General features: G+C 34.7%; 1 protein-coding gene across 1 annotated transcript in view; it reads left to right on the top strand.

Moving 5' to 3' along the window:
* wu:fc38h03 overlaps nt 1-15,421 on the top strand; it is a 24,185-nt gene continuing 8,764 nt past the window's right edge. Inside the window, exons 1-11 of the mRNA XM_087295620.2 lie at nt 1-338; nt 5,095-5,201; nt 5,276-5,389; nt 5,467-5,511; nt 5,594-5,620; nt 9,091-9,162; nt 9,431-9,493; nt 9,929-9,955; nt 10,052-10,096; nt 12,601-12,636; nt 12,727-12,807. Coding sequence (XP_087151746.2) covers nt 236-338; nt 5,095-5,201; nt 5,276-5,389; nt 5,467-5,511; nt 5,594-5,620; nt 9,091-9,162; nt 9,431-9,493; nt 9,929-9,955; nt 10,052-10,096; nt 12,601-12,636; nt 12,727-12,807 — 720 coding nt within the window. The 5' untranslated portion in view covers nt 1-235. The remainder of the gene's footprint in view (nt 339-5,094; nt 5,202-5,275; nt 5,390-5,466; nt 5,512-5,593; nt 5,621-9,090; nt 9,163-9,430; nt 9,494-9,928; nt 9,956-10,051; nt 10,097-12,600; nt 12,637-12,726; nt 12,808-15,421) is intronic.

Below are 15,421 nucleotides of genomic sequence, written 5' to 3' on the forward strand. Positions count from 1 at the left end.
AGATGTCAAATCTCTGACTGTAATAGCAGTCTCGCCTGGAGATTCCCACAGACTCCGTGGGAGTCATTTTCACGACTTAATAACACCGCCACATTGATAGACGTGACCGATACAGCAGAAAATAGGGTGCTGAGACAGAGCTGCTGCTATTTGGACCTGGATGAGAAAGAGATTGAGCGGTGAAAGGGCGGGAACCGATTCGGATCTCCGTATTTTTGTTACACTCATATGAACCATGGCCATGAGCAGGACTGGGATACAACTGCAGTTTCTGCTTTACTCGGTGTCAGCCTACCTTTCACCGTATAATCTGGATAATATCCTTCCTATTCCTACAGGTAGGTTATGGGAGAGATTGACAGCGCGAATGCGTGTGCGCGCACGTGAGCAACACCGGTTTGTGATCATGAGCGAGTGGTTTGCGTACATGTTTGTTATATGCTGCGTTTTTATTTAAATGTAATAACGTATGTGTACTGTAAATATAGGCGTTTAAGATTTTGTCATCAATTTTTTATTAATTTATTTCGTCAATAGGCTACACATTATATTATCAGATTAGCAATTTAAATCAATCCAAATTATAAATCCAATGATGTTAATCACGAATCTCAAATAGCTAAATTTTGATGTCTTGTTTTTTTGTTGTTGTTGCTTCACTGAAAGCTAAAAGTTGTGGAAAAATAAAATTTAGATAGGTGTTCTGTTCATCCCAATTGCTATTTGAAATTTCTCTTGGTTTATGTATGTTTTAAGTATTCATTTGGTTTGTATATTACTGTCTGGGACTAGAAATTATGATGAATTATGAAATTATTTCATAATATTATTGAATTAGGAAAATATATAAAAATGAAGAAATTATGTAAAGCTGCTTTGAAACAATAATTATTGTGAAAAGCACTATACAAATACAAATTAACTTGAATTCAAGTGAAACAGGCTATAAAAATTAAGTTCTGGAAAAAATTCAGGGAACAAGTTATTGTCTTGAATAGTAGATATTTGCTTTAGTAAAATGTTCGTTTTCTAACTACAGATAATGTGTAATCAATATTTCAAATAGTATTATCCTGGCTGTTTGCCCCAGATAAAGGAGGTCACTGGTGTTGTGCCATAAAATGCACCCCTGTCAATTGATGCACCCCTTTGCTAAATTCACTGCCTAATCCCAACCATACCTCCTAATCCTAACCCTACCCCCACACCTAAACCCGACCTTGCCCTACTGGTAAATAAGGGGTGCATAATCTGCAGTCAGATACTATTGGAGCTTTTTGTCACACACTGAGCTGAGATTCGAACCAGTGACCCAGTGACCTTCTTGCTGTGAGGTGGCAGCACTACCTACTGCGCCACTGCGTCACTATTTGTATGTCTTATCAGTCTAAATTTATTTAGGATAAGCCATAGAAACCACTGCAATACTTCTGCTAAACAATAATCATGCAAAAAGTGTCTTAAATATAGCTGAAAAATCACAATTTTTCATTTCCATTATGTCCATATATTTTAATTTTTCATTTTGTTCAAACATGTTGAATCAAAACTATTACAGTACCATATCACTTGTAACTTAATAAGATATGATGCTCTGAAAGGTAGCCTATTTGTGCTCCAAAGGTTTTGAAAAGCTAGTGGAGCTAAAAGGAAAAAGGTCAGTTCTGTTACTTATGTAAAGTAGCAATGACAGTAAAAGAAATTAGTTTTTGTTGTTTGTTGTTATTGCAGGGTATCCGCTCGGTATTTTAACTTTTTAAAATTTTTTAAACACATTTTTAAACATAGTAGTTTTAATAATAACGGCGAGGCAGTGGCGCAGTAGGTAGTGCTGTCGCCTCACAGCAAGAAGGTCGCTGGTTCGAACCTTGGCTCTGTTGGCGTTTCTGTGTGGAGTTTGCATGTTCTCCCTGCCTTTGCGTGGGTTTCCTCCGGGTGCTCTGGTTTCCCCCACAGTCCAAAGACATGCGGTACAGGTGAATTGGGTAGGCTAAATTGTCCGTAGTGTATGAGTATGAGTGTGAATGTTTGTGTAGATGTTTTCCAGAGATGGGTTGCGGCTGGAAGGGCATCTGCTGCGTAAAAACTTGCTGGATAAGTTGGCGGTTCATTCCGCTGTGGCGACCCTGGATTAATAAAGGGACTAAGCCGACAAGAAATGGAATTAATGAGTTTTAATAAGTAATTTCTAATAACTGATTTCGTTTATCTTTGCCATGATGACAGTAAATATTATTTGACTAGATATTTTTCAAGACACTTTCTAACAGCTTAAAGTGACATTTAAAGGCTTAACTAGGTTAATCAGGTTAACTAGGCAGGTTAGGGTAATTAGGCAATTTATTGTACAACGATGGTTTGTTAGACTATCGGAAAAAAATAAAACTTAAAGGGGCTAATAATTTTGTCCTTAAAATGGTGTTAAGAAATTAAAAACTGCTTTTATTCTAGCTGAAATAAAACAAACAAGACTTTCTCCAGAAGAAAAAAAATATTATCAGACATATGATGAAAATTTCCTTGCTCTGTTAAACATTATTTTGGAATTAAAAAAGAAAGAAAAAATTCAAAGAGGGGCTAATAAGTCTAACTTTAACAGTATCCCTTTACATCTGTGGTGTCCAAAGTCAGTCCTGATGACTTTAGCTCCAACTTGCTTCAACACACCTCCCTGGAAGTTTCTAGTATACCTAATAAGAGCTTGATTAACTTGTTCAGCTGTGTTTGATTAGGGTTGGCGCTAAACTCTCCAGGACACTTGCCCTTCAGGACCGAGTGTGAACACCCCTGCTTTACGTGATCTTCCATTCATACAAAAACTATTTACAGAAGTAAGGCAGTGTATAGACATAATATTTATAGGCATGAAACTTAATGTTTTATAACAGAAACGCATTAGGTTGAATAGAAGTTGTACTCAATCAGTTTGGATCAAAAGCCAACTAATATAATTGCAATTAGTATTATTAGCCCCCTGAATTATTAGCCCTCCTGTTTATTTTTCCCCCAATTTCTGTTTAACAGGAAAAAGATTTCACAATTCTAAACATAATAGTTTGTTCTGTAGACTATCGAAAATATCTTCCTTAAAGGGACTAATAATTTTTTTGTACTTGAAATGGTATTAATAAAATTGAAAACTGCTTTTAGTCTAGCTGAAATAAAACAAATAAGACTTTCTCCAGAAGAAGAAAATATCATCAGACATACTGTAAAATTTCCTTGCTCTGTTAAACATCATTTGGGAAATATTTAAAAAAAGAGAAAAAAAATTCAAAGGGGGCTAATAATTGTGACTTCAGCAGTATGTATTTAATTATTTATGTAATTGCCTTCACAATCAGGGGCGGATTTAACCAATAGGCAAGGTAAGCGACAGCTTAGGGCCCCAGGAAATCTGAGGGCCTCCAAATAAATATCTAGAAGTATAAATTAAACCTATAAATTATATATAAACTCATTTTCTATCCTATTTTGTATGACGAGGGTCTAAAAAAATAAAATTTAAATTTTTATTACATCTTCACAAATTTGTCCCCCACCCTCAATTATGGAGCAGTCCAGAAGTCCAATTAGGTAAAGATTTAGTTTTCAAAATGTAATTAAACATTTTAAATATTTATTTAAATCGTAATTAAAAATATTAAAAATAGTTTACATATTATTTCAACTGTGAATTCATTTTAAGTAAACAAATAACTAAAAAAATTGTACGAGATGATTTACTAGTTGTTGTTTTTTGCGTTATGACAAAATATAGAAAAAGAGATTGAGTGATATAAGGAAAACAAAACAACAAAATAAATCAATTAAAAATAATTTAAAATACAAACTTTTGGACCCCATGGCCCGAATTGCTTAGGGCCCCTAAATCACTAAATCCACCCCAGTCCACAATAAATTTACTTTTAACTTGTCATAAAAAAGAAGAAAGAAATATTATGTTAAAAGTAGTTGTTATACAACTACAGTTTTTTTGTTTTGACACATTAAATATGCTAAATATCTTATTAAGTATGCAAGTTTTTTTCATGGCAACCAAAAAAAAAAAAAAAAAAAACATTAGCCCAACCAGGCCATTAGAAATAATCATTAGTGTTTAGCCCTGTGCAACATTCATTCATAATGGTCTTAAAAGGGTCTTAGAAAGTCTTAAATTTTACCTGACGAAACAGTGTATTGTTTTACTTGAGTTTGGCAAGCAGTGAATACACTGAGTAAGTTACTGGAAGTTATACGTTTAGTTAACAGTTTAGTTTTTGAAATGCAAATCTCCAATTATATAATCACCCAAATGTATACACTAGGGCAGGGCGATTAATCGAAAACGACATTCAGAACCTATAATCGATCAAATTTTTCCCTGTCAATTTTTTTCAGTTACTTTTCCTACCGCTTACCTCTGTTAAGACTGATTTATACTTCTACATCGAACACAAGGGTGTGGTCCAGCGCAGGCTTTGAGCGGTCGCATATCTGCATATTTTCCATTACAATAAAATTATTTTTATATTTAAATACTTGTTTACAAAAGATTCAATAAATACTCTGGAAAGTAGTGTACAGGATAAACAAGATGTATTTTAGAAGAGACTGCTTATTTTCTACTTTTAATATAAAAAACATCATAATGATAATTAATTTTGTTTCCAAAAGTGCAAATTATTTATTTTCACTTTTTTATAAGAAAGAGTGACTGTTTGTTTTGGCCTGTTTTAATTTCAGTTGTTCAACGTTAAAGTAAATAATCAAAGATAGTAGATAGTGTGTGTTTCCTTCAATCAATTCAAAATTCTCTGACTTATAAATATGTGAGCATATTTACTGGACAAAACTTATCCTGAAAAATTAATAATCAAATGAAATTATCATTCATTAATTGTAAATGGCGAGTTAAAATGTTCAATTTAGGCCCAATCGCCCAGCCCTATTATACATTTATTCAATCTATATGCAAGACACAGTCATACTATTGTTCCTTACTGCACATACTGCAGCTTTTACTGCAGTGCTATTTCTCTTCAGGTATTCCTGCCAGAAAGAAAATGAATTACTGTTCTTACTCTTTATCATCTGGTGTGGTTTGTTTCTTAGGCCAGGATCCAAGCGATGTCTTGAACAGATTTGACCCTTGTTGTCTGTTGACTCCGCCTCCACCTCCTTTGTTCCCGCCCCCTCCTGGTGTTTGGAAGAGGGAACCTGTGAGTGGAATGACATTAATATATTTATTTATAGCACCAAGATATAACAGTATGGCTGTTAATTGTTTTTTAAGGCTTTGCCGCATCCTGTGGTGAGGATAATTGAGAAAGACGAGGATGAGGAGGAGCAGATCAAAGAACGTTGTGTGGAGGGACCAACAGGACCTCCAGGACCTGCTGGACCACAGGTAGATCCAAAGTCCCTCCTCAGACAATAAAATAAAATATCCTCATAAATAAATTGAAAGGTTTTTCTTTGATTTAGGGTGACAGGGGTATTCCCGGGATGGTGGGACCTAAGGGAGATAAGGTGAAGCATCTGAAACAACTGACTTATTTGCTTCATACTCTGTTATGATACTGAAAGAATTCTTTTTTGTTTCACTTTATAGGGTGATTTAGGACGACCAGGGTCAAAGGTCAGAATCTTATCTTTTGCCCTTTGAAGTGTTTATGTATTGCTGTGTATTAATAAGACCAATGATGGAATTTGATGTACGACTTCATTTAATAAAGTCTAGGTTTAAACTCGATGGCTTTCATATACAGTGTCTCTGTTTATAATGCGACAGGTTGCAGTATGCAGTCCGGTATGCTGTTTATAATTATGACATGCTCTGTTGGTGCATGTAATAGTTTTACAGGGTGTCAGGCCATGCGCTGTTTCATTGGCTGCGGTCCACAGTGTTGCTGCCCTGTAATATCACTTAGTGCTGAACTCGGACATTTATCTCAGCCCTGCACTGCTGCTCTCAGTCAAAACGCACGCAGTGATTTAGTTGCACTGAACTTTAAGCACCTCAAGCTAAATGAAGGGAAGGCGTTTGGAGCATAGGATGTTTAATGGTCTATAAAAAACTTAATTAAAAATATTTCTTGAATAAAGTTTTTGTTCTTGATTTCCAGTAAAAAAAACTCATACCAGAAAATTCGAAGTTAAAACAAAAATCTTGAAACATTTTTGTTATATTAAGAGCCTCAAGTTAGTGGAAAATCAGTATATTATGTAGAGTGGAGTTTGCATGGTCAGTGTATCCCAGATGTTATTTGATTAGTGACCTAATTATTGTGCAATTAAATTCTAAAAATACATATTAAACATTATATAATAGTACAAATTTTGCACACATTAAATTTTCTAATGGGCGTCACAGTCCAAAGACATGCGGTAAAGGTGAATTGAATAAGCTAAATTGTACGTAGTGTACGTGTGTTGAAGAGTTTATGGCTGTTCCTCAGTGTTGGGTTGCAGCTGGAAGGGCATCCTCTGCATAAAACAAATGTTGGATAATTTCCTTCCGCTGTGGCAACCCCTGATTAATAAAGGCACTAAGCCGAAAAGAAATTGAATGAATGAAATATTCTGACACTGAAATTTTCTTTATAAATTGTCTCTTATGCTCACTAAGGCTATATTTATTTACGTTTTATTTATATTTAAAATTATTAAATGTATTCGCCGTCAAATAAAAATTTGCTTAATATTTGTGTATTTTATCACAATACAGTTGCCACTGTTTTATAACTTTTGTCACTTATTAACGATAATTGCACTCATTTTATCACAATAAAGGGCGTTGTGTTGTGATTACAAACACAATTTACCTATTATAAAACCTAAAATCCTCTAATGGCTCATTATTTTATTAAAGAAGCAGGTGATCTGCCAAAATGCTAACCGGTCAGCATAATATCTTTGAAACACAGGCACCTTTGTTAGCATCATATCTTTAAAACACCTCCCCTGCCGGCCAAAGTCATGCCTCCTGATATCATGAATGCGCACATCTTAAAGATGACAGCAGACAACCAACTAGTTCATGTTATTTGCCAGTAACAAAACTTTATTTTACTTTATAACTGAATGAAAAACTGTATTATATCTAGTACGTTTTTAGTTGTGTAGCAACCAAAACTTATTATAATGTGCAATATTTCATGCATGCAAGAATCGCTGGTCTCACTCTTTCATGTGCTTTGTCCTAAAGCAACTAATGTTACTGTATGTTTAGTGGTTGGCCGGCAGGGTGCAGGAATAACACTTATTACTTAACTACTTACATGCTTTTTCCGACCGAATATTCAAAGTAGCATGGTAAATAATATAGGGAATACATCACAGGTTTAGAGTTACTGAAGTTTGCCCTGCGCGCTTGCTGTTTTTTTAGCTACTTCTTTGGTTTGGTGCGTCAATCTTATTGATGTTATTATTCAAAAAAGAGAGATAAAGAGATAAAGTGCATCAACTAATATCATTAATCAGGTGTACATCAATACAATAAAAATCCGACAGCTAACATAAAAAAAAGTTTTTTTTACATTTGACAATTACTTAAAGATTAAAAAACACAAATCTTACCTTCACCTCTACCCACATAACCAATTATACAAGAGACATTTACCCTCATCTTCAAAAACAATTTGTGAAACATACAAAAAAATACCTTTACCTTCAAAGAACATTACTACATAAGACAACATTCTCATTTCCATTACAGTACATCATTATTAACCTCTCGAAAAATAGCTTTATCCACAAAAAACATTTCACAAAAAAACAAAACAAAACAAAACAAAACAGCATATCAATTATCACCGTGTTGACCAATAGTTTCTGTTTCACTTCAATATATTATGATCAACCACACGAAAAATACCCTTACCTCCAAAAACATTTTCACAAGAAACCTATCAATTATCATTATTCTCCCATTTTTATCTACTTTATTCCGAAGTTCAAAAACATTTTTAAAAATCCATTTTTTATTTGTGTCAACAACTTTAAAGTTCAAGATTTATAATTCCTTATATCAATTAAATAACAGACTTGTTAAAGAAACGCAGACAGATCCAACTCCTCATTCATTCCTTTTGGTGCAAGTGACTTTCATTCATGAATCCAGAACGCTTCTCTTTGTAATAATCTTTTACAATACATCACAGGCTGTCATTGTTCAAAAATGAACCAATGTGAATATAAAAGCAACTTCACCTCAATAAAGCAATCGAGGCGGAATAGCACTATTTACTGTTGTTTTGTTGTTAAACTTAATAAAAATCTACATTATTGATGCTGTAAAAGGTCCCTTATGAAACTGAAAATAGTTAGATTAAACTTTTGCCAAAAAATTTCAGTGGCTGAATAACACTCCCGTGCACATTACCCATTCTTAAAACAACACAATCTACATCAGCTTAGGTGACTAAAATAGTTTTACTACATAACATCACCTGTCTAAAAGATATACTTCAGCTGTGGTTTTATCCTTTATCCAACATGCAAAAGTAACTTTAGCATTTTAAAGTTTTGATTCAGGGTTTGTTTTCACCACTGTCACTCTCTGTCTTATGTCCACATGATCACGGTGCTCAGGCACATGCAAACGTTGAATCTGCTTGAAAGACTGTACCCACAATATAAAAATACATATAAATACATTTAGATGATTTACTTTAATTTTTACTATAAGAATGTGAAGAGATTTTCAACGAGCACAACATGAAATGTTTCTGAAAACATTCACCTACTGTGTCTTTAACTAGCAAGCTACTTTTCAAGTAACAAAATTAGTTGTAAGGTTGCTTAAATATTTTACTTAAACATTTCTTTATTTGTTTGCTGAGTTAGATACAAAATTGAGCATTAAAAGCAAAAGAAAGTGAGGCTTTAAGGAACCTGGAAGGCAGTAAAAAAGACACAAAAAGATTAGATAGGCTGATGTTTTAAAGGATTGAAGAGGACTGTCGAGAGGCAGGGATGCTGAGTAGGTGCTTTGTCTTTGATTAAAGCTGCTCTGAACACTCAGCACATCGACCACGCTGCCAGATCTGCCTGGGTTTCTGTGGATAAAAGCCAACTAGCGCATATTTCTTCACTTTGTCATTATAGGGTCGTACCGGCCGTCCAGGTCTGCCTGGAAAACCAGGTTCTGCAGGGCTTCCGGGCCCAGAGGGACCTAAGGTGGGTGAGTTTTACATCCACACTCCATTTGACCTGTGTAAATTAAGTCACATAATGCACTAACCAAATTCAAAAACTTCTTAACAAAGTCTATACTAAATGAGTGGTCTTTCGTTACTGTTTTAATATAGCTACTGTTACTACTAAGTCAGTCAGAAAGCAAGTGTCACTCTTGACTGCCTTTTCCATCAAGAGAAATGGACCTAAATAGATCTAATAATAGCTCACTGAAGCCCTATTTACTGTTTATATATGACCTCATTGGCAGGGAGAGAAAGGTGACCCAGGACTGATGGGAATGCCAGGAATGAGAGGACCAGTTGGACCTAAAGTAAGTCACTTTCTCCAGGTGAAAAAAGGCCATTCACACCAAGGCCATAATTATAATGGACAAAAAATGTAGCTTTAACATAGTTTTCAAAAATGGAAAAATGGCTTTTATCCACCACTACAGCAATAATCACAAAGAGGAACACTATCATTGGAATCCCTTTCAGAATTTTTTTTCTGGATGATTAAAAACAGTCAATCAGGATCCTGATTTTTGAATCCTGAGAGTGAACTTTTTAACAAAGTTTTGTTAATAGTTATTAAACAACATTGAGTGCTGATGTTATCTTTATGGTAAATATTCTTGGTGTGAACGAGGTGAACTTGTGAAAAATTTTAATGTTTTATTTTGATGTTTATTGCCTACCTCTCTTACTGAGAAAATAATCCTCAGATAAAAAAATAATGCATAATGTATTCTTCTCTGTCCCATTAGGGCTTGGCAGGGTACAAAGGAGAGAAGGTACAATTTGTCTGTTATACTTAAACTGAGTAAAAATGTGTAAAGTATTGGTCTCTAAATGACTTTAATTTTCTAAACTTAATCTAATGGTTTCAGGGTGCACGTGGGGATTTTGGACCTGCAGGTCCAAAGGGAGACAAGGTTAGTGGCTAGTGTGAAGAGCCGTAAAAAACATCCCAGGACCAAAACAGCAAAATATTAAAATATTTATAAGACACCCACAGTAGCATCAGCAACCAACAAAACCCACTCAAAAACATTTTAGTAATTTAAAATACTTGCAGCCAAATAGCACATTACAATCCTTAGAACGTGCTAACAACTACCTAGTAACAATCCAGTTTACCTTATCAAGCAAAAAGCAACACACTGAAAACACAACCCACACCTATTTAAAATACCCCAAAACCAAACAACAACAACTAAAATGTAATGTTAACAGCCACCCAAAATTAAGAGCACAAACCCATTAAAATATATTAAAAACACAGAGAATCAGAATATTTTGAAACACAGAATCCCTAGCAACCAGATACTCATATGTAAAAAATTAAGCAACCTAGCAACCACGGGGCTAGGCATGTCAGATACAAGAGAGCATTTGATTGGTTAAGATTTGATGAGAAACTATGACGTGAAAGTTTGAGGTGATGTGAAAAAAATGTTGATTTATTTAAGCGGAAGTGGCAAATTACAAGCTATACATGTTGAAACCAGTTTCATATCTTCTAAATGCATATTTTGTCATTGATTGTACCACACTAGCTTTTAGATCCTTGAAGACAGCTCAGGATATTGGCGCTGTATAATATCTGGGGTCCTCGGTATGAGTATCCCCTGGAGGAAATAGAGAATAAAGAAAACAATTAGCGCAGCTTCAGTTCATATGGATTTATTTTATTGATGCAAAAATGAAGATTTTGTAAATGAAAAAAGTAGTTTTTAGTTATATCACACATTAAAGTGAATTCTATATAAAATCATGGTGGACACAAAAATCTCTGGGCTTGCTCCATCTCAGACACAAATAATTCTAATATTAATTTATAAAAAAATTTGCCATTCTAGCCATCTGATAATAAACATGGATATACAGTATATAGTTGAAGTCAGAATTATTAGCCCCCCTGAATGATTAGCCCCCTGTTTATTTACCCCCCAATTTCTGTTTAAAAAAAAGAAGCTTTTTTCCAGCACATTTCTAATTATAATAGTTTTAATAACTCATTTCTAATAACAATTTTTTTTTTATCTTTGCCATGATGACAGTAATTTATATTTTACTAGATATTTTTTGAGACACTTCAATACAGCTTAAAGTGACATTTAAAGGCTTAACTAGGTTAATAAGGGTAACTAGGCAGGTTAGGGTAATTAGGCAAGTTATTGTATAACTATGGTTTGTTCTGTCTACCGAAAAAAAAAATTGCTTAAAGGGGCTAATAATTTTGACCTTAAAATGGTTCATAAAAAATTTAAAACTGCTTTTATTCTATCCGAAATAAAACAAACAAATTTTTTTTCCAGAAGAAAAAATATTATCAGACATTATTTCCTCGCTTTGTTAAACATCATTGGAGAAATATTTAAAAAAGAAAAAAGAATCAAAGGGGGACTAATAATTCTGACTTAAACTGTATATATATATATATATATATATATATATATATATATATATATATATATATATATATATATATATATATATATATATATATATATATATATATATATATATATAATTGCGATAATGATTTTCGAAAATATTACATTGCTTTGTAAACATTTATTATTAACATTTGTTGGTATGGTAATAGCCAAAATGGTGGTTTTGAGAATATGGAAAAATAAATCTGTACCTAAATTTGGTGTGAGGGGTAGAGATATCGTAAACATGCTTGCTTTAGAGAGGTTGAGATAAGTCAATAATGATAAATTGGAGATATTTCATTACCTGGAAATTATAAGGGTCTATCGACATTCTAAATAATTTTGAGATATTGAGCTTTAAAGTTTTTGCATTCTGGGTGTAGCAAGTTTTAAAATGTAAACAACTTATAAAAAAGATCCCATAATGTAAATAAGTTGTCAATTAATAAGAATATGTCAATAACTCATTTTTGACTAAAATTGTCAGATAGAACCATATAATTCTACAGATATTAGAGCACCTTAATGCATTGGAAGAAATGCAAGCATAACCAGTGACCCCTGTCAGTAACAGTAATTAAAGATTGAGTGTAATTGATGTTCACTATTCATAATCTATAATGTTTTTAATAATGTGTAAAAATAAAATAATTTTTATCTTGGTAATACAAAAACAATATTACTTTATAATTATTTTTATTTATGCATTACCTGACCAGCTAAATTATATTTTGCCTTCATGTTGTTCAGTTGTTCTGTCATAGGTTAGTGTTTTTATGTATTGTATTTTATATGTATTAATAATTTATTGTAATGTTTCTCTCTCTCTTTTCTATATTTTTTGTAGTTTTATAAAATGCATAAAGCACATAAATAAACATAAAAAAACAAAAAACAAAAAAACAAAATTGCTGTCCTCTCTTAAACATTGTTATTTAGATTTTAATTGTAAACATGCATTTATAATCACTGCATGTCTGGTCTGCTTTCTTCAGGGAGCTACTGGACTGCCAGGGATGCTGGGACAGAAGGTAAATGTGACATTTTAACCATTAAAATCAATCCTATGCATGTGATTCCCTCCTTCTCTTTTAACCTCCCCCTGTTCGTCACTTCCCCAGGGTGAAATGGGACCCAAGGGTGAGTCTGGTGTGTCAGGGAAACGTGGCCCTACAGGACGACCTGGCAAGCGAGGCAAACAGGTGATGACACACGCAATACGCCACATCAGAGCTCTACTGCTTGGTTTTGATATTGAGACTCAAAGTGACGATTAGATGGTGGACCATTAACAGAAGTAGCCTCGGTCAGATTTAAAACCCACATACACACATCACTGTTAACCTGTCTGCCTCAGTCAGCGGGTCAGTTTGTGACTATATGAGTATGAATGTCATTTCGTAAGCATTTCATGCTGGTGGTTGGATTTGGACCAGCAGGGCCTCTGATGTTAGATCCAGCCCTGCCGCTCAAGTTTCCGAGCTCTTGTATTACACTAAGGAGAGGAGAGGCACTTCCTGGGAATGTCTTTACTAACTGCTGGGAAATACCAGTGCTGTTACCGTAGGCTTAAGATTCCTACTATCAATCAAGCAAATGCTTTAACAAATACACATGTAAGATCACTGTGCAGACCTCAGACTTGAATGTCATTTCAACACAAGCTCCTAGCATTCTGCTATATACTGTATACATACACAACCGTTTGGTTTGGTGTCAGTAAGATTTGTTTTATTTTATAGTATATATAAGTATATCACAATGTTGAATACTGTGGTTGTTTTCAACGTTCTATTCAAAAATTCACTCATTAATCACAGTGGAATGAACTCTCAATTACTCTGGCATATGCTTTATGCAGCAGATGCCCTTCTAGTCGCAACTCAACACTACGTAACACCCATACACTCTCTCGTTCACACACACACATTCATTTACCAAGGTCAATTTTGTTTACCTAATCAATTCACTTCCGAACGTCTTTCGACTGTGGGGGAAACACACAAACACACCTCCTAGGGCAGCCAGGATTCAACCCAGTGACCTTCTTGCTGTGAAGCGACAGTGTTAACCCCTGAGCCACCTTGCTGCCCAATCCAAAAAATCCTGAAACTGTCTCTTCTGGGCACTTATACACGACAGATAATGATTTATTTTGATGATGGCATGGCTGAGTGTGGAATCATGGGAGTTGTCGTCTTCATTATGTTCTATGATACCCCTGCAGATATTATGCTCATGAATGAGCTAAAATAAACACTCACTGGCCACTTTATTAGGTACACCTGTCCAACTGCTCATTAACACAAATTTCTAATCAGCCAACCACATGACAGAAACTCAATGAATTTTGGCATAGTCAAAACAATCTGCTGCAGTTAAAACCAAGCAACAGAATGGGAAGATAGGTGATTTAAGTGACTGGTTGTTGGTGCCAGACGGGCTGTTCTGAGTATTTCAGAAACTGTTGATCTACTGGTATTTTCACACACAACCATCTCTAGGGTTTACAGAGAATGGTCAGAAAAAGAGAAAATATCTAGTGAGCGGCAGTTCAGTGGGTGCAAATGCCTTGTTGATGCCAGAGGTCAGAGGAGAATGGCCAGACTGGTTTGAGCTAATAGAATAGGAAAAGTATCTCAAAATAACACTCTTTGCAACCAAGGTATGCAGAAGAGCATTTCTGCACTCCTGTCAGCTAAGAAGAGGAAACTGAAGCTACAATTCGCACAGGGTCACCAAAATTGTACATTACAAGATTGGGAAAATGTTGACTGATCTGATGAGTCTCGATTTCTACTGTGACATTCGGATAGTAGGGTCAGAATTTGGCATCAACATCATGAAAACATGGAACCATCCTGCCTTGTATCAACTGTTCAGGCTAAGGGTGGCGGGGTAATGTTTTGAGGGCTATTTCTTGGTACATTTTGGGCCCATTAGTACCAACTAAGCATTGTGTCAACGCCACAGCCAACCTGAGTATTGTTGCTGACCATGTCCATCCCTTCATGACCACAGTGTACCCAAATTCTGATGGCTACTTCCAGCAGCATAACGCGCTATGTCATCTCGAATCCTTCCAAACTGAACATTACAATGACTGACTACATTTACATGGACACCAATAATTTGATTTTAATGTGATTAAGACAGTACTCTGATTAAGAGTTAACCATGTAAACAGCAATTTTTGATTAATTTAATCAGATTAAGGTCATAATCGAACTGAAGAGAAATCGAATTAAGATATGTAGAGTATGTCGATTTTAGTCACATTATTGAAGTGCAATACAGACATGTGAACACCTTAATCGAATTATTACTGTCATGTAGGACTTTTTGCAGCGACAGGACTTTTTTGCGACAAGATAGTCCACACACACACACACACACACACACACGCACGCACGCACGCACACACACAAACACACACACACTCTTTGCACCTACCCAGTCAGTGCAGAACACAGACACCTGCATTGTGAAACGCAGAGGTTTTTTCTTCCATTCAGCATGCGGTATGAACTTACATTAATAGTTGCATCCAATATGTCGTTTGTCATGGAGAGCGTGCATAAAATGTTCGTGATTGAAAGTGAAAGTGCCAAACTGCAGTTAAAGTCGACAATTTAAAAATGTAACACCCGAAATTACATAAAAATCCGGAGGAAATGCAGATAGCGCAGTGACGCAATGACATTAATCGAATTATGTGCTATAACATGTAAATGGAATCAAGAAAGTAATATTCAAAAAGCAACTCATGCAAACACCTTAGTCTTATTATTCTCTTAATTAGATTAAAGAAAATAA

Source organism: Danio rerio, chromosome 19, assembly GCF_052040795.2.
Source record: "Danio rerio strain M-AB ecotype USA chromosome 19, GRCz13ab, whole genome shotgun sequence".
NCBI classification, from domain to species: domain Eukaryota; kingdom Metazoa; phylum Chordata; class Actinopteri; order Cypriniformes; family Danionidae; genus Danio; species Danio rerio.